At 38.8% G+C, this 20,223-nt stretch overlaps 2 protein-coding genes and 1 pseudogene across 2 annotated transcripts; 1 reads left to right on the forward strand and 2 right to left on the reverse strand.

Moving 5' to 3' along the window:
* Window positions 1–925: 925 nt before the first annotated feature.
* Window positions 926–2,177, reverse strand: LOC149040199 (uncharacterized; annotated as a pseudogene).
* Window positions 2,178–9,655: 7,478 nt separating this feature from the next.
* LOC149040200 (P2X purinoceptor 7-like) lies at window positions 9,656–10,878 on the forward strand. The gene is made up of 3 exons (XM_089181471.1): window positions 9,656–10,030; window positions 10,220–10,346; window positions 10,428–10,878. The coding sequence occupies exons 1-3, from the start codon at window positions 9,802–9,804 to the stop codon at window positions 10,594–10,596; spliced, it is 525 nt and encodes a 174-aa protein (XP_089037597.1). The 5' UTR covers window positions 9,656–9,801; the 3' UTR covers window positions 10,597–10,878.
* A 5-nt stretch (window positions 10,879–10,883) lies between these two features.
* Window positions 10,884–14,079, reverse strand: LOC149040201 (uncharacterized). Its single transcript, XM_089181470.1, has 2 exons — window positions 13,614–14,079; window positions 10,884–12,893 (listed from the first exon to the last, which is right to left on the reverse strand). The coding sequence occupies exons 1-2, from the start codon at window positions 13,944–13,946 to the stop codon at window positions 10,944–10,946; spliced, it is 2,283 nt and encodes a 760-aa protein (XP_089037596.1). The 5' UTR covers window positions 13,947–14,079; the 3' UTR covers window positions 10,884–10,943.
* Window positions 14,080–20,223: the final 6,144 nt, after the last annotated feature.

The raw sequence follows: 20,223 nt of genomic DNA on the forward strand, positions 1-20,223 counted from the left end.
CGTGGAACATGGTTTTGTGTCTGATCGTTGGCTGTGGCAGCAAAAGTGGACGAGATGAAGGGTTGTACTTTGCAAGGGTGCCTTCTGTGGTCACAAATCAAGGCGAAGAGGCACAGATACTATCCGAAGAAAGAAGATCGCGCTGGATTTCAGCGATAAACAGTGACGATCTGACCGAAGAGATCTTAGAAAACGATCGTGTGTGCGAAAAGCATTTTGTTTCAGGAAGGGCAGCTAAGAGCTGGGATAAATTTAATATTGAATGGGTTCCGACATTGCTTTTGGGACACAAGAAAGCGTCTGATCGAGCAGATCATAAAGAAGCGGCGGCAAAACGAAGCGAGAGAGCGAGGGAACGTGAACTTGAAAAGAGAGAACGAGAGCTAGAACTAGAGCGAACGGCGAAGAGACAGAAACTTAATGAGCCCGGTGAACAGGTTTCAAACCTTAGCTTTGAAGGAAATGAGGACGAAGAGAAAAAATTAACAGTTGAAGCTGGCACACAAACTGAAGAGTTTGAATATTTATTCAGCTCTCTAAACATTGACCGGAAACCATTTTGATCGGTGGGAATTTGTACAAAACGAAGAAAAAGTTAAATTCTACACTGGATTGCCTTCCTTCGATATCCTGCAAAATGTTTTCGAACATGTTTCTCCGTTTGTTGCTTACAAGTCCCAGAATCTGACCACATTTCAAGAGTTTGTCATGGCTTTGATAAAACTTAAACTTGACGCTCCACATCAAGATCTTTCATATCGCTTTAATGTCTCCCTTTCAACAGTTTCAAGGATTTTTTCATCCCGGATGGTAGCGCTAGATGTACGCCTGGCTCCACTTATCAACTGACCTGAACGTGAGGATTTATGGCGAACTATGCCACAGTGTTTTAAATATTCATTTGGAAACAAAACTACCGTGATTATTGATTGTTTCGAAGTATTTATTAATAGACCATCAAATCTGCTCGCAAGAGCACAGACATGGTCATCGTACAAACACCATAACACTGTTAAGGTGCTGATTGGGATAACTCCACAAGGTACAATCTCCTATGTTTCCCAAGCTTGGGAAGGACGAACATCAGACAAATATTTAACTGAGAACTGTGGAATTTTAAATAAGTTGTTGCCTGGGGATCTGGTCTTGGCTGACCATGGTTTCACCATCGCAGGGAGTTACCCTTCGCTTGTGCGACAGTATCTCTCTCAACTTGTAAGATTTGTTCTTTTGTAATCTCAATATCTACCTCTTGACAAGCTTTTAATAACTCAGGATAACTCAGAGCGAGGTACCTCTTATCAAACAGATCGCTAATTGTAGGTACGCAGCGACTTTTGAGGATATAGCTGTCTGCATACTCGGGTATTAAGCTTAGAGCGATGGGCTTGCTACTAGACTTACTAAGTTTAGCATAAAAGGTATCCATTTCCGGTTTTGAGGGAACAGGGATCTCCTTTGACACGTTTCCTTTAGCAGAGTTATCAGGGCTGGAAACATTGGAGAGGTTCTCAATCTTGGCATCTAAATCGTTTTTTTATTTTCCTTGCGGATGTAAAGTTTATTTCTCGCACCTTTTCATATTCTACTTGTTTGACGTAGGTAGGTAAAAGCCACGAGCACTTCACTTGCGTGCAGGCAAGTCTGCCATTTATTTTTGTCCACGCTTCCAGATAAAATAGCACGTTTGCTATATGCGAACAGGTTTCTGCCAGGCCAGCCTTGCAACCTAAGCAGTGTGCAAACAAAATTTTTCCTTCTCTTTCCGTGATAACCCAACATGAAATAAGAGAGTCGTTCATACGCTGGGAATGTCTCACCTTTGCTAAAACAAGAAACTTGTCGGCGATTATGTGGCCTTGCACGCTTGCGATAAAACCAGAGACCATTTGGTTATATGCTTCAAGACTTCGGGAAGCTTTAAACTGTTTCTGAGTGAGGAAACTTGTCTCCAAGACAAGATAACACAAAATATCTGTGGATTCAACAGGAGGCAAACAGTCCGGCTTAAAGTCCTTCCCTTCGACTAAAACTGGATCAATTCCAATTGCCGCTATTTTCTGTAAATATCGATCTCTGACTGGAAAATCCAGCTGCTTCGCGTATTCGGATATCGGAAAAGAATAGTCGACCCCGCTTATGTTCTGGGACTCTTTTTCTTACTCTTTTGAATCCATTTTACTTGTGGGAACGATAATTGTGGAAAAATTACGGGGATTACGCAATCGATAGTGGTACACCAATATGGCCGACCGGAAATGATGTGACGTCACGTGAAAACGATCTATAGGGTCGTTAGAAACTTTTGGAAGCAAACTGCAGCTTAGCGTCGGTTTCAATTGGAAAATTGAGTTGGTAGTGAATTAAAATGAAACTACAGTATGTGTGCTTGGATTCTGCGTTGGATTTGTGGCCGCCTGGTCATTTATAGCTTGGATTTTTCGCTTCTCGGATCGTGCAGCCTTGAGCTTCTCTTACTAGTTGTAAACCTAGAAATGGATAACTCGCTAAAATGGATTCTTTTCAACATAGTAAGCGGTCAGATAACTAGTGATACACTGTAGAAGTAAGGTGAGATATTTTTATTGAGAATTTGACTGTATGTTTTTATTGTTAACCCTTTACTCCAGAAGTGATTAATGTGTAATGCACCAGTCAATGTAAACCCCCGCACCCCCCGGCCGGGACATAGCGGGGCATTTGACAAGCGCTCACTTCTAAAGTTACAAAGTGCCCCGCACCTCAAGGTCAGGTTTTTCCTCTAATTGAAGCTAACGACCCCGCTCACATCTCCCGCTCTTGTTGAGTGGAAGGCACAGGCTAATGTAAATGGTTTAAACTTTATTTGTCACTTCTTTCAACAGCATTTGCAAGTCTAGACTTCCCTCTTCAGAGATACACATCACGTGTCTCCTCTCGCCAAACTCGACAAGCACCCACACAAAATTTGCATCAATGAACAACAGTTTTGTAGCACTATCACGAACAATACAAGACTTTAATTCAGACCTATCCGTGTACAGACCTATCCATGTACAAAGTATTTTTTTAAATATGCACAAGAAGATAATATAAACACCTGATGACATGCTTGATCGGTCAAGTGATTCTCAGAATAACTTACGAGTAAAAACTGTGACAAAAGATCTTTGTTCACAAAACAATCAATTATATTTATGTGATGGCATACTCAGCCGAAGATATGAGGTGATTGAAATAAAACGACTCTTACCTTCTTTTCATGGCCATAAGCCGCCATCTTGCCGGACTAGCGATTCTTGACCCAGTCCACCTCGGTGGAAAATACCCCGGTCCACTCTCCCGCTGTTCTTGGATGACGTGCAAAAGAGGTCAAAGTCCCCGATACCTGCGGCCCTTTCGCTCGTCAAATAACTGAAAATTCCCCACAAATGCCCCGCTGTGTCCCGGCGGGGGGGGGGGGGGTGCGGGGGTTTACATTGACTGGTGCATAGCTTCTCCCAATAGTATCCACACGTTATCCAGCAAACAGATAATGCGATTACTCAAACTTATCGGGTACAAGATTTGATCTTGATTGAACACCAAATTCTCGTAATCAGTTCACAAGGAAATGTGTAGCAGCTAGAGGAGAGAATTAACAATCAGATCATGGAAGTTGAAGGGTTAAGAGCGGTTGTAAATGTTCCCATACAAACTCTTATAATTTCGCCATGACTCCTATTCCACAAGACGATCATCTCACAGCTGGAGCCTAGGCTGCCTGTGAGTGAAAGTGTGAAAGTAGGAGTGGTTCTTTGTGTAGTTTTCGGCTCTGGCGGCAGAAGTGATCACGACAAAGAGATTGGATATTATTGAATGCCATCAGTTATAAAAAATAAGTCTGCCTTCGAAGAGGAGACAACAACAACAGAGAGGAAAGAAAAGTGGATACAAGCGACGAGTAAAAGTGATGCCTAGGCAAAATGAGGTTCTCAAGAGCAAACAGGTATGCTGCAAGCATTTTGTCTCTAGAAAGCCATCTCCTTACTGGCACAAGCATGATGTAGATTGGGTGCCAACTTTAGAGCCCGGAAAGAAAAGTTATGGCCGTGAGGTAGACTAAAGCAAAAGCAAAGAGGCAAGAAAGAGAAGAAAGCAATGGTTTATTTATCATGACTGTTGTTTCTTTGTTGTTGTTCATTTCCTTCTAAATAAAGGCTGAAAGTGGTTCAGACGTCAGCGAGGGTTCATCGCGGGAAGTTTGGAGAGCACGAAAGATGCGTAAGAGTTACTCTAGGCGTAGCCTAGCTCAAATTACGAGTTTACCATGGAATGTGTTGACCGTCACTGGAAAACTTGTCTGGTTCAGGCTTACTTAAAGAAAGCACTCTTCCCTTCCTCTCTTTGCCTTTAACTTTAGCCACTACTTCTTCCTCCTCTCTCTTTTTTCCTCTGTTAATTCCGCATAGATACTCTGTCAATTTCCTCTTTCATTTCTTTTGCTTTTTGGATGATGAACTCGTTGCCCTGGTACTTCATAAAAAATGGCAATAACGGGTCTAACCTTCTTTCTGGCTTTACAGTGTGATGAACTCTTTAAAACTCAATTTTTCTGACCTCAACTTGAGCTTAAGCAACTGTCTTTTCCAGGATAAGAAATCTCTCCAAATGTCCCCTAATCTTTGCAGTGGCAGTTTGAACATTTTTTAGTGTTTTTAGCAATTTAACTGGCTGTGCTGATATTCTTTCTGCCATGTTGAAAATTTGCAGGACTAGATCCTCTGTCTCATCAGTTTCTTTGCCCCATGTAAACTGGTCTTTGTCAGCTTCTGCAAAGATTTTGCGTTTCAGGCACAGGAAAATCACCTTTGGAGTTACTTCTTACTTTTGTCTTCAATTCAGATGCTTAGGCCACAAAACATTGTGCACAATATCACACACATGGGACCAAAATAATAAGAATAATAATCTTTATTTAACCTGGTTAAACGAATGAGCTTAACGCGAAAGGAACAGCTGGTATAAACTGGTCATCAGCACTGTAGTTGTGAAACATATATCGCAAATATATGTAAATCTAAAAATAGAAAAAGAATGAATAAAAATTTGAATAAAAGAATAAATAGAACAATCATATCTGTATGGAAAACATATTTATATATGAAAATTAAAACATACTCCATGCAGTGGGAAGTTGAAATGTGCTCCTTCATTTATACGTGTAAAAACATCTAAAGATCGTATTTTTTCCAACTAAAGAAGACTCAGGGTTCTCTTACCTCTTTTGAAAGATCGTTCCCGTCTTGCTCAGATGGGCTGATGAAATACTATGCATGGCTTGATTTTGGAGGTGTTCTAAATGCTGAGAATTCCTCTGGCCACAATCTCCCCAAATTATACTTTTACACCCATAATCAAATATAGGAAGTTTTGTTTACAATTCGTGCTTGGGAATGCAAACAACATTGAAGAGAATTATTTTCTTGAAATGCTTTGAAGGAAGAATTCAGCATCTTCACTCAAGAAGTTTGAAATGATATTGTCTTCTCTTTGTCTCATCTAAAGAACCAGTAATACAGACTAGGCCAAGTACAAAGCAAGAAACGCGGACTCCCCCATTGTGACCTTCAATTGCCGTATTTAGACACTGAATTATGAGGTGAGAAAGTCCATGGGATATTGCGCTTACTGTTAAATTTTTGAAACAAAGCCATTAGAGCTGGGCACTGTTCAGTGACAGTCATTATGATCATTATGGTTCCTGAACAAACTTTAACTATTCTTATCAATTGCTTTTATAGTGTAATGGTCAGATACGAAGGTCTTGAAGTTGTTGATGCAGAGTGGTGCTTGTGTAAGGGAGGGAAGAGATTATTCTCAGGCATTAAAAGGTTAGGTAGACTGTGCTATGTGGGGCTACTCATTCATGGCAAGAGAGGTGGTAATAAACATTTTTGTTGAAAAGAAATTTAAAATTGCTGAAATTGTGCAAACTTTTCCATCATAGCCCCACTTTTTCCTGGGACAACGAAATGCATCATTGTCTAAATTTAGGTTTGCTAGGTAAAACTTCATGGCTTTGTAACCTTCCTTCTCTTCAGGACATCACAGACACCTCCTTTGTGAGTTTTGGTTCCTTTGTTGTACACCATAGTGACAAACCCTCCTCAAGAGGCATCTGCTTCAAATTTGAAACTTAACTTTTTTAATTCCCTTTGGCTTTCACTTCCCCTACAAAAGAAAGCAGCAAAAAATGAGAGTCTGTGCTCAGTTTAAGACCCCCAATTCTGGGGAGTTGTATTGAGGTATCTTTCATAAGGAGAATGGCTACTATTGCAGCTTATTTTGCCTAGACCAGTCATTACCCACATATTCCCTTATCATGTAAAATTGGGAAAGAGGGCATTATCAAACATTTCTAATTTGACCATTCGTTTCTTTGAAATTCTAATGTTTGTGACAGTGCCATGAAAGAGGTAGTGTACCCCACTTACCCTTACGGCGCTGCCTCCTCTGTTTGGTCTAGGTACATGATGTCTTGCGCTACAGCACCGTGCCCTGATGTGGCCAACTATGCCACAGTAATAATAATAATAATAATAATAATAATAATAATAATAATAATAATAATAATAATAATAACAATACTTCATTTATATAGCGCCATTTCCAGCGATGTTCAATAGCGCTTTACATAAATGTTTAAAATGTTACTGATATCACAAGTATTGTTCCTAAGAATATTCAAAAATTACATTCCACCGAATCAGCTAAAATATAAAACAACCAATTAATAAAAACTTAAAATATAAAACTGAAATATCAAAGGGCTAATATAAATAAAAACGACTAAAATATATAAGGAATAATTTAAAAACGCTTTCCCAAAAAGATAAGTCTTTAGTTTTTCTTGAAATCGTTCAGACTGTCACAAGATCTTATTCCTAGTGGCATGTCATTCCACAACTGTGGTGACGCTACTGAAAAAGAACGAAAGCCATAGTTGTGCAGATTATATTTAACATCAAACAGGTGATGGCCATCAGCAGATCTTAAGTTGCGCCTAAGAATATACCTCGTAACTAGGTCAGACAAATATGAAGGTGCTATGCCATTTTGACATTTAAAAGTCATGAAAAGAATTTTAAAAATTATGCGCTATTCTGCAGGAAGCCAATGCAGTTCCTGTAATACTGGTGATATATGTTCATGTTTGGGTGTAAGCGCAACCATTCTGACAGCTGAATTTTGAACATGCTGAAGCTGCTTGATAGTTTTTTCGGCAGTCCATACAAAAGTGAGTTACAGAAGGCCAGTCTGGAAGCAATGAAAGCGTGCACAAGTATTTCTGCTGTATGGCGACTGATATATTTCCTAATACGACTGATATTTCGAAGGTTGAAGAAGCTTGCCTTACATACAGCTGTGAAATGATGTTTCACTGACATGACTGTATCGTACAGAACACCAATATTTCTAGCTGTCGATGTCTTGCTAATCAACTCATCACACACTGAAATTGACGTCAGGGACGAAGGTGGGCGATGGCTGGCATTTAAGATAACTAGTTCTGTTTTGTCCCTGTTCATCTTAAGCATGTTTACTGTCATCTAAGCATCGATATCTCGCACAAAGTCTTCTATCGCTAATTTGGCCAGGTCAGTAGTGGACTATTTGAAGGTGAGGTATGATTGCGTATCATCGGCATACAAGTGGAAATTAACTTTATGGTATCTCATAATATCAACCAAGGGTGAGTTGTAGAGCAAAAATAAGATAGGTCCAAGGACACTACCCAAGGGATATGTTGACTAGTTTAGTTATTACTGGTATTAAATCGTGGAGACACTCCTTTAGAACTGTTGCAGGAATATGGTTAAGGTCACATGACTAACGACTAAACTTAATAACTAACTTCTCCAGCTGCATCTCAGAGACAGGTATGAACTACCGAAATAAAACTTTGCTGTGTTCAAAACACGCATCTAAGAAAGGATCTTGTAGTATTGGTCTCCTGAGATCAAGATCTGCTCTTATTGTACCTATCTTCCGTCCAAAGTAATCAGCGAATAGATTTGCAAGATCTTCAGTGGAATTACAAGGTGGGTAGAGCTTTTCAGCCCTACCCTTCAGTAAGGTTTCCAAGGTACCAAACAAATCACTTGGCTTGGATTTAATTTTACTAATACGATCTGTTTAATAGCTTGCTTTGGACGTACGAATGAGCCTGTGAACAACTTTACATTGTTGCGTGTAAATTTCCCTGTCTACAGTTAGTCTTGTTTTCTGCCAACGGCGTTCTAGTCTTCACCGTTTCATTTTCTGTTCCCTGATCTTGGGGGTAAACCAGGGAAACTTTGGACGAAAGGTTACAACCTTATTTCTATCACGAGCATGATCATCAAATAGCGAGGCTAATTTCGCGTTGTACGGTTCAACCAAGTCGGCTTTTGATGTAATGTCATTATCTAGTAGATTCAAGTTCCTGATGTCTTTACGAAACCTAGCAAAGTCAATACACTTAAGGTTCCTGTAGGCAGTTTCTTTCTTTTCTGGGGAAGGTTTGGGTAAGAGTACTTTACAGCATACAGTATAATGATCAGATGGAACGGGATCAGTTACCGAAATATGGTGTACTATGCTATCTTCAGATCTGGTGATGATCAAATCTAAAATATGATTTCCTTTATGTGTCGGTTACTTTACGTGTTGAGTATGGTCAAAAGTTTGTAATAGTTCCATAAATTTAACAGCACTCGCGTTAGTGTGATCATCTCTGTGAGGTAAGGGATACATCACTATGTCATTGTAATTGAGCTTTGATAGTATCAACGAGTCAGCTTACCACTTTTTTTAGTGCTGTGGGTGCCAGATTTTTTATTTTCTTGATAATCGATAAGGCTGCAAAACATGAAGACACGGTTTTTATTATGTGATCTGTCCACTTTAAGTTTTCCTGTACCCACATACTGAGAAATTTGAAGAATTGTACTCTTTCAAGAACTTCACCATTGACTTTAATCCTAAGCGTTTGATTATTCAACTTGTGTTGTCTTGACCTCTGATCTGTGGTGATACATACACGCATACATACATACTTTATTTGGTATAGTAGGTTAAATTAAAGGCAGTCAGAGGCTGATGTGGACTTACTGTCTACGGAATTTAGCTAAAACTATCTAAGTATACTATTATTAAATCGGATCAAAATTACATACTAAAAATATTTAAAATTTTGATTCTTAAATTAAAGGTCAACGGACTAAACTACGGATTATTCAGCTAAAGCTACCTAGGTGTTCTATTATAAAATTTGTTCAAAATAACAATGCTGAAGATATTTACAATCTTGATTCTTATGGGATTAAAATTACAATACTAAAAATATTTAAAATCTTGATTCTTGTTGGACACCATACATGTTTCTTTGAGAAAATTAAGGTTATTAATAAAATTCTTATGCCGACGTTCCTTTAGAAGGTTCTTAAAGTTCTTGAGGGAGTAGGAATGTTTGAGAGAAGAAGGGGTTTGTTGTTAAGCTAGTGGGCCTCTGTATCTTAAAGGAGAACTGAAGCCCAAAATTGAGTTAATTTCTTTCGATAGCCAAAGTGACGAAATTCTCGATTTCAAGCGTTATTTGTGCTAAATGTGTCTTACCTTGGAGAAATATTTCTTTAAAGTTTGTATTTTCGCGCTGTTTCGGCTTTCAAACCGTGGGCACCAATTTTAAATCAGCGGTCTTCCAAATGAGCCTGTGACGTATGTTATGGGGATCACTTTAGAACGTGTTATCGTTCAGCTAAGTTTTAATACAAATTTCGTCTTCGTCGACCCTTCGTTATGAGCGGAATAGAACCATTTCAGTTCGAACCAGTATATCAGCCTGGAGAAGAACCACCTCAGGAAGAGAGTGTAGGACAGGAGGTAGAAGCCCACGAAGAAGACAATACTTCGAGGATGGGAAACACCGAATGGTGTTTGTGCGGCACTTGTGCGCTTATGCCGGTGGCAAATGAATGTTACTGCTGCCAAGAACTAGAGGAGCTTAATCAAAAGTTCGACAATTCAGGTTTGTACTTATTATGTGATTATTCTCACGAGTATTTTGTTTGAAGCGACCGCTTCTTTGCTAAGAGTGACAAAAGGTGGACAATTGCAAACTCGATCTTAGTTGTAATTGCAATTACAAGCTCTGATGGATGAAAATTATTGAAACAGTGAGGGAAATAAAATGTTAAGACTTTTTTCTTCTTGATAGGTGTTAGATGTATAACAGAACATCCGAAATTTGGTATTGTATGCCTGGACACGGATGTTTTGAGCACGGCATTGGTTGCAATCCACAATGCGCGGCTCAATCCAATTCCCGACCCTATCGTCAACAGGTAAACTGTCTTTTTCTTTCTTATTTTGTACGCGTAATTAAGTCAATCGCTTTTGTGACTTTATATCCTCTTGTTCTCTAGAACTTGGCGTTTGGCAGCCTACAGACAATTTACTTGGTGGGCACATGGGGTGTTAGGAAAAAACCGGCGGAGAATCGTGCCAGCATGCGTCGTCACGGCCATACGTAAAACATTTCCAGAAGAGAGTGGTAATTACGTGGGGTTTCGAGAAGCAGATCTGGAACTTTGAACTTTATCCGTAATGTCCTTCAATAATGATTAGTAACATATCCTTTGCGTGTATAACACCAGAGGCTCTTCTTTCCTTATGTTACGGTTTCTTTCTAAAATTTGCGTGAAATATACAATTACTTATCGAGGATATGAATTACTAACACATTTCTGCATAGTGATTCAGTCAAAAGCCATGCAGAGCCAAACGAATGTCATCCCTACTGCAGTTATTAAATTATCCACATTGCCAGGGATAGCTGCGTGGCCTGAATGAAATAAACCTCAAACCTAACTTTGATTGCTTTTTGCTACGATGATTGCTTTTATTTTCATTTGAATGTGTTATTGACAAAGTTGTTGTATTTAAGTATTCGAAAATCTCGAAGTATGATTAGCAATGACATCTGCTTTAGGAGGCCGGGATTTGCTGGCAATGTTTACAGGAATGTGTGGTGCTGTGACTGTTGCACTCCTCTCTTGTGGTTTTAAGCATTTTCTCTCTTCAATGGCATTACGCATTGGCTTGAGATGATAATTGGTTGTCTTCTCAAATATGGGCTTCGCCACCCATTCTTTTGTATTTTTCGGAAACACTACCTTGTATTGTAGCTCCCCTTGGTTGGCACCCCTGGATACAGTGGCTTGTTGTCTACCAGTGTTGGCATTATGGTCTAGGGCTGCCAACTGAGTTCGAGCAACCATGCCATTATAAGAGAAGTGCTGCCGTTTGGGTGCATATTTGGTCTGCACACTATGGTACACCTCTAAATTGCCAGTATGACAACTTAGTGTTAGTTGCTGAATGTCCTTCAACAGATTTTTATCGAATACAACCTCCTTCAATGCATTATGAGCAGAGGAGCCAGGCCTAAGCCACCTTTTAGTTCTTGCGATAGCTGGAGGGATTGGTTGGTGGGCACATTCCTCATACAGGTCAGCTGAATCCCAGGAGTGGATATTGGCAGTGTGATAGACAATGGATATCCACTTCTCTCTCAACATCTCCTTGTCTCCCCCACATGTTTTGGCACACCACCAAAGGTGGTTTGAGATGGATCTGATCCAGAGAGAGAGATCAGCACATTCTCTCTTCTTTGCTTTTTCAGTTAACTTTTTAGTTATACTCTTGGAAAGGTGCCACACATCAAATTGATGATCAACTTCAGGGAAATTTCTTTTCATGTCAGCCCTAATGCCCACATGACGGTCAGTTGCAACAACCATAATTTTCCCCCCTTTTTCATAGATGTTTTCCATACAGCGTTTAAAACCCTCTCTTTCCATGGCATTGCTATTATTTACTTCACTGACCTGAACAACCTTGAAGTCAACAATCTTATCAGTTTTCTGATCAATCATGGTATATGTCCCATATTTTGCATTATGGCCAGGACTGTCACAACGCCCATCCCCTGAAAGCCACAGATCTCGCCCCCCTACCTCAGAAAAAGTGGAATTTTGTTCTTTAAGCCAGAACTCATTGATTACAGGTAATAAGTACTTGTTTTGAATATTATAAAATGTTTTCTCACTGAAAATTTTCAAATTTAAGATATCTGCCAAAGATGCTACTTTTTTAAAGGTAGAGCCACTGAGCAAAATAGATGATGACAGCAACAAATTTCCAGCTGCCATCCCCTCAAGCATTGGCTGGCTTTGCCAGGAGTACTTATGATTATTCATACATTCTAGGGTGACAAATAGTTGGCTTCCTTGTGTGGATTGGTTCCTCTTAATCACAACTGCACCACACTCAGGACAGTACTTAAACAATTTAAATAGCTCTTGTTTAAACACAATGTATTTGGTATCATCCTGTGGCTTTTCGCATTTTGTTTCCCCTTGGTGTTCGTTGTCTGATCCTGACAAGTTCGAATCATCTGAATCTTCCTGTTTTGTGGGAAGGTAGATGCCATCTTTTCTTGGAGAGACTTCTGGGGAAGCAGCTGCTTCAGTTGCTTCTCCCTTGTTATCTTCAATTTCAGGAAGGAATACCTCTTCAGTCTGGGTGCTGCTTTCTGAAACATCAACCTCGACTTGGGTGTCAGTAGATTTCATCATTAAATGGAGACCACGAAGATTGACTTGGATCCCAAAATCCACACCCTTGTTTGGCAAATTCACCTGCACTGCTTGTGACTCAACCAACGTGCTTTTAGGCCATAAATCATGTGGGAATGGATATGATGGACTGTCTGAGGTTGATGTACTTGCTCCACAATTCACTACATCAACAGGTGCAGGCTGTTCTAAAGCTGAAGCTGCATGTTCTTCGATTCCACAACTAGGTTGTGCAGTAATAGAGGCTATATACTATAACAGAAAAAATATTAACTCTGTTATGGTATGGGTTAGTGACCCTTTGAGAGAATGAAAAATGTGGGTATGAAGGATAAACTATGCTACTATATGGTTACACAATGATTCAATGGGATTTTCTTGGAAAATATAACACCTGACCCTGCCCTCCTTTGGTTGAAAGCCTGCACTGGTTTTAACTTAGAATTTCCAGTTGTATTAAGTTTTTATTCACATAGAAGTAAAGAAGGTTAAAAGAATTCACTATCTAAAGAATAATATCCACAGCTTACAAATAGTCTATTTGTACTAATTTTGTTCACCTGCTAGTTAACAAGGGACAGGTATAATGTTCCTAGAATTAAAGAATAATCACTTTATTCTGAAACAATTTAATTTTGTTTACCTACTGGTCAAAAATTTTCAGGAGAGATGAAGTACAAAGATGACTCAGAAAAAAAAAACATGAAACTAGAAGGAATTCCATGGCAGGATATTGTTTTGCTTAAGGAGAAGAAATACTTTTCTGTGAAAATTTAATGTTTCTCAATGGAACCTATTCGGGTGATATCCCTTAAGATATAAATTGTTATTGCCCTCAAACTGCATTCACCTTTCAATTTTTTTTTTTGTATCAATCATGCATAAATGATGAGCAGCTTCAAGAGTTTGCAACAACCCAAGCTTTGCAACAACCCAACCCAGTTACAAGAGAGTAATTCGCGATTCACTTACTTCTTTTCTGACTTTCTCTTCTGAACGTTTCTCCGATGAAAGTCGAGGTCTTTTTGATGGTCTCCGATGCGAAAAAACCGTGGGTATTGCACCTGGTTTTAGCGTAGATCTGGGTTTCAAACCAAGAATTTCTGCTTTCAAGTCTCGTTCGTAGCAGTCAGGTGTAAAATGTTCTGAGCACAGCCTGGAGTTTTTCGAAACGACCAGATCCGCTCGTGAGATCTTTGCCAGCCACTGTGATCGTAGAGCTTCATCCCTCGGAAAGCAATGGTAGGATATACCAGTTGTGTACCTCGAGTCGTTGTTACAATCGAACGCCGCGCAGTATACCATTTTTTAGCTCGAAAGTAATCGAAGTAAATATAGCAACGAGGGCTACTCAACCGCCAAGAACAGATAGAAGAATAAACTCAAACAACTCGGGCTTCCGTATTTGTACATCCTTTCTTGCGTAAGCCAAGAATTTAACCCATTATAGAGAACTTATCAACCAAAGTTCAACACGAATTTCAAAATTTTATTTCGTTTTGGACTTCTTGCGACATTGTTAACAGCGTGCGTTATCGTACATGCCATTGCAAAATCCAGACTACAAACGCGTTGCAAACTAATGTTAAAAAAGGTAAATAACAAAATATGAGAAACAGAATGGAAGATGAAATATTTTAAATTACCAGTATGTAAGAAAAATTAAAGTGGAGACCCTATTCCGAAAACATCGAGGTCAATCCAAGTATAAAAGATGCGCCGCACATGATCTGGACACGTAACTACGTTTCAGAGACACAGGGTTACGAAAGCCAAAATATTTTTCTCTTACACAATCCCTGGACAGAAGACCAATTTTCTTATATGAGAGGCGCTTGAATCATTTTTTGCTTCACCTTGCACAATCTTTACGCCTGGAAAACCACAAATTCTTTCCCGCGAGCAAGCCGCAGTCCTGAATTCAACTTGCCTGTTTCTTGCTGTGTTTACCTTCATCCCCATAATCTACGTCACACGCTACAAAAAGAACCGCTGACATTCGTGTTCTGAGCCGACGTACCACAGTCAAATGTCGAGCCAATTATCACTAAAAACCCTTCGTTTTCTGGATGAAAACTGTCGTTCGAGGGAAAAAAAATGACGGAAATTTGTTCCATCATACATAAATGTACGATACACGGTGAAAAAAATTACATGAATTTGGACTTCAGTTCTCCTTTAAGGAATTTCTGCTAATGTCCAAGTTGTATCTGGGTAGAACGAAGTGATTACTATTTCTGAGGTTATAGTGTGGATTGGCAACACTAAAGAGGTTTGCTATTTTATCTGGGGTAATATTACCATTTACTTTGTACATTAAGATGAAGAGCTTCTTATATTGGTTTGATAATGGCTCCCATTCAGTACTCTCTAGGGCATCTTGATCTGATATGTTCCGTGGTAGTCTGTAGATGGTTTTAGCTACCCTTGCATGAATATGTTCGTTTACCATTTGCTTGGTCTTTTTCCCATTCAATAATAAGTTTGAGTTACCTGACCGGTCTTCTAAGGTACATATTAGAGTGGTTTAGCAAGAGGACGGGAACGTCATTTGAGAACGGCGCACGCAGCAAAAATGCCGAGAAGAAACTGGGTCGAGAACGCCGTCGCGTTGTGTTGAAAAGTGATTTAGCAAGGGAAACGTGCAGCAAATTCTTGTTCTATCTTGAATATCAGTTGACTTTCGGTAAAATTCTCGACGTAAATTGCTAGTTAATCAGCTACAATACAGGGCAACGAAATTAATGTTACTGTATACCACTTGTCATACGCCGACGGGGACGACTACGGCACGAGTTACTCGCTAGGACTTTGTTTGAATACCAAATGAGGTGAATTTTAAAATTCTACTTTGACTTAAACAAAATTTGGGAGGGTAGTTTTATATTAATTTCTGTAGAATTTAGCCCATTAAATGTGTTTTTGTGAAATTTGTGTAATTGTCGTCATCTTTTCATGCGAGTTGTTTTCGTGAGAACGGCTTTCGTGATCTCTGTATTGCGACTCCTTCGTGGCTTCCCTTATCACAAATCATGGCGAGTGGTGGTTTAAGCTCCGTCCGCGATGCTTTGTTAACAGCCAGCTTCTATGATATTATCGACGATGACGAATTTGTTCTTCTATATGACGCCTATTCGTCAAAACCTATTTTCCCATACTGGAAATTCCCCAGATTCAGTGTAGACGAGTGGAGCGATGTGGAGTGCAAGACCGAGCTTAGATTTGCGAAGAAACATCTGCCTGAATTATGTAAATGTTTAGAAATTCCTGAGAAAATTACATGCGTGCAAAGAACAGTATGTGGTGGGATGGAGGGCCTGTGCATTTTATTGAAGAGGTTGGCATACCCTTGTAGATACACAGCGAGGCCACAAGAAAACCAAAGGGTTATGTACAATGGCCACAAGAGAATACATTCCATAAAATTTCAGAGTGTTGTCATCCCAAACGGATTAATTGCAAACCTTCATGGCCCCTTTGAAGGTAAAAGACACGACAGCACAATGCTCCAACAAACAGGCACTCTCAATGAGCTTCGGAAGGTGGCGTTTCATAATGGGCATCCTTTTTGTCTTTATGGTGATCCTGCATACCCTTTGGGTGTTAATCTTCAGGCCCCTTTTACAATTACAATTACAATTACAATACTTTATTCAAGAGAAGGAAAATAAAAATTGTAAAAAGTATCTCTCGAAAGGGGATATTCTAGAGGTTAACCCTATATAAAAGATTCCCCGAATAAAAAGATCAAAACATTATATACAGATAATTAAAAACTGTTTACCATCATCTCAATCAATATTCATGTAAATCTTTAGTCTGTTACGAAATAAAGTCAATGATCCTGCGTGTACAATATCTTTAGGCAAATTATTCCACATATTAACGATCCGTACAAAAAAAGAAAATTTGTAGCAATTTACGATAGCTATTTTTACGTAGAGCTTATAATCGTGATTGGCTCTAGTTCGATTACATTTAGTAAGTTCAAAAAAGTCCGAAAAATGAAGACTATCTATTTCCAGAACTATCTTGTAGCACTGGATCAGAGATAAAAACTCTCTTCGTTTCTCCAAAGTTTGCCAATTCAGTAGGCGGCAGCGGTCTTCATAGCTCATTTCTCCGCGTTTTTGCTTTAATGCCAACCGAGATGCCCTTCTTTGGACTCTTTCCAAGGATTCGATATCCTTTTTTGGTAGGGGCTCCAGACGGGGACAGCGTATTCGAGTATAGGTCTTACTAACGACTTAAAGAGGCAGGAAAACGCATAGCGATTATCGTTTCCAAGTGATCGCCTAATTATACCCAACACTTTGTTCGCCTTGTTTACTATGTAGGAAACGTGTTTACCCCAAGATAGATCGTAGTTTATTGTGACCCCTAGGTCCTTGGCACTGTCGACAGATTTTAGTTGCGTACCAAGGGAATAACTAGGCTTGGATCTGTCTCTACTGTGCGTTACACGCATAACTTCACATTTTTCAGGATTAAAGCGCAACTGCCACTTGTTAGCCCAATCGCTTAACTTGTTCAAGTCCAGCTGTAAGGCTGGTATATCCTTATCAGGCTCCATGATCTTGCGATAGATTTTAGTATCATCAGCGTAGATTTTCACGGTTGATGCAATGTTTGCCGAAATATCATTTATATAAATAATGAATAGGATTGGGCCGAGTACTGTTCCTTGAGGCACACCTGAAATCACGGGTGACCAGTCTGAACAATTGCCCCTTAACACTACACGCTGCCTTCTATTCGTCAAAAAATTTCTAATCCACAGTAGTAGAGAGCCGTCTATCCCATACCGTTGTAGTTTCAACAGCAAGCGCTCGTGTGGCACGCTGTCGAAAGCCTTGGAGAGATCTAAGAAGATGATATCCGTTTGTTGCGAGCAATTCCTAGCCTTTGCCCAGTCATTGTAACATGTAAGTACATTCAACTCACTCCACAAATGGTTTTTTACAGTGCGACCATGAGTGAAGTAAGAGTTGCAGTTGAGTGGCTTTTTGGTAATATTACAAACTATTTTAAGTTTATCTGTTTTAAAAGCCAATTACAAATTAACATGAGTTCAGTGGGGAAATCTTACATTGTTTGTGCCTTTTTGGAAAATGCGTTGACCTGTCTGTATGGTAACATTGTGTTAGAAAAGTTTGAAGTTCAACCACCTTCTTTACAGGACTACTTCCAATAATTTGAATTCGTTTCATTTTGTATTTTGGCCAATAGAAGAGTTACACTTGTTGATGTTGGAGGGTTAAAAATTTCAAGAAAAATTGTATTAGCAATCACTTGTACATTGTTTACTTTTTTTTTTTGGGCTTTCTATGAGTGCAAAGTATTGTAAATCCAAATTTGTAAAATAAGCTGATGAATGAGAAAAATATTTTTCTTCAGTAGAAATAAACATCAGCACAACCTACATGTGTGGACATTTCTGTTTACACTTAATACTTTTGTGACATTTATGCAAATTTTTGTGCCGTCATGGATTTAATCAATTAGTTCACTTGCTAACTTAGGTCACGGAATTCCTTGAAAAGTAATGGAAATTTTCATAGCTCAAAAGTGTATTACCCCTGGCCCCTGGTTAATGTGTACCAATTACTTTATCTGGTAAACACAACATTTGTTTTATGATTGTACACAGTGCTTTTTAATGATCAAGGTTGTAATTTTCTGTTTTATTCGTAAAATGGGCTGCTGCCCAAAAATTTTATTTAATAAATAAAGATAATCAAGATAATTAGCCTTTACAATACAAAATATACTCTATTTTATTAAAAATGTTGTTTTGTATAAAAAAAATAAAAAACATACAAAACTCAGATAATGACATTGCATTCAATGCTTATGTATATCAAACCCTAACCCTTAATCTCTCTTAAACTGTTGCTGAAATGCACGTTTTTGATGCGTCAAAACTTGCATCATTTGATGCTGCAACATGGCAAATTGTTATTGGCTGTGCTGTGGTTGCTGTTGCTGCATTTGTTGCAGCAGTTGTTATTGAAATAATTTCATTTACTCATTTTGAGCTTGCATTTGAGACATAAACTGTTCAGTTTGAGCTTTTTGGGCTTCTCGTTCTTCCCTTCTTTCTTGAAGTTCTTGCTCCTTCATCTCTCGCATATTCTCTCCCTTTTCTCTCAACCACTCTATTGCCTCTCCTGATCTTCTTCTTTTTTTCTCCTTTTTCCCTTCATCCTTTTCTGTTTCTTCTTGTCTCTTTTTGGTTTGTCTGAACCCCTCCATTGCTCTCTCCCTTATCTCTATTGCCTTCTTTTTCTCCCCCTCTACCAGTTTCTTGGCCTCGTCATTCTGCTCTTTTTTCTTCTCAGATTCCATCTCTAATTCCACCAGCTTTTCAGCTTCACTCATTTCTTTATCTCCACCACCACTCACTCTCTCTCTCCTCTTGTCTAACTTTTATTCGCCATTTCTTTGCCAGAATATTGAAGCGGTCTCTCACCGACCGTGAAATGACAGGCATACGTTCTGCCACAAGGGAAGAGGCAGCAACCTGCCATAATTCTCCTTTCTCCCTGGATCCTGCCCTACTATTGATAAAAACACCCTCGGCTGCCACAGCTCTCAAGAGTTTGACATCTTTCTCTTCAGTCCACACCATTATAGATCCAATAACAATCATAAACAAAAACTTCTGAGAAAAGTGGCTATATAAACAAATATTGTCTTAACCTAACATATAGTCACTTGAAAATAGGAGGTACAATCATTCACTTAACCTATTTTTTAAACGAGAAAAACAGCTTATTTTTGTCTTTAGAACTACAACCGCACAGCCAGTGTAACAGATATGATTAGACAACTAGGATGGGTCACATAAGAAAAAAGACTGATGAAGAACAGACTAACACAAATATGTAAAATCAGGTATAATCTTCCTGACATTAAATCAGAAAAATATTTAAGATTTTGTGATGAGACCTGTACATGTGTTAGCTGTATAACAAAATATAACATTCCAACAAAGCTAAAACAACAAAATATTCTGCCAAAGTACTCCTATTATCAAATACTGTATCATCTGGTAAAATACATGGCTAATTTGCATAATTTTATATTCTCATTTTGTTTTATATATTTTAATTTCTTCGCGTTCAAAATTGCACTTAAAAAAGGTTTAAACTTATTTACAAGACATTAAATTTCATCCTCACTTTTTCTTTAGGCCAGGGCTTTCTGAGCTGCTTTCGTCCATTGTAAAAATAACAATAACCACTGAAAAAAATGTTGCATCGATTTTATTGTATCGACTGCTCAACTTGCTCATGCTGTTTATACTAAAACACGATAAATTGCGAAAGATATTGTTCTAAGATTTGTCAGAGTACCCTTATAAGATGAAAAACTGTGGAAGAGAAGAACCCATACATCGGGAAAAAAAACCATCTAAGTGGCCTGATACTAATTATGGGTTGTTAATTAATCGAAACTTCCGATCACATCCGTACGAAGAACCTGGCTCGTGTATCAGAGCACTTTTGACATCACGTCCAGAAAAAAACTACAGTGAGAAACACCTATCCTGGAAAATTATTTTTCGATAATTTTATGA

Source organism: Pocillopora damicornis, chromosome 9 (genome assembly GCF_964200805.1).
Source record: "Pocillopora damicornis chromosome 9, jaPocDami1.2, whole genome shotgun sequence".
NCBI lineage: Eukaryota > Metazoa > Cnidaria > Anthozoa > Scleractinia > Pocilloporidae > Pocillopora > Pocillopora damicornis.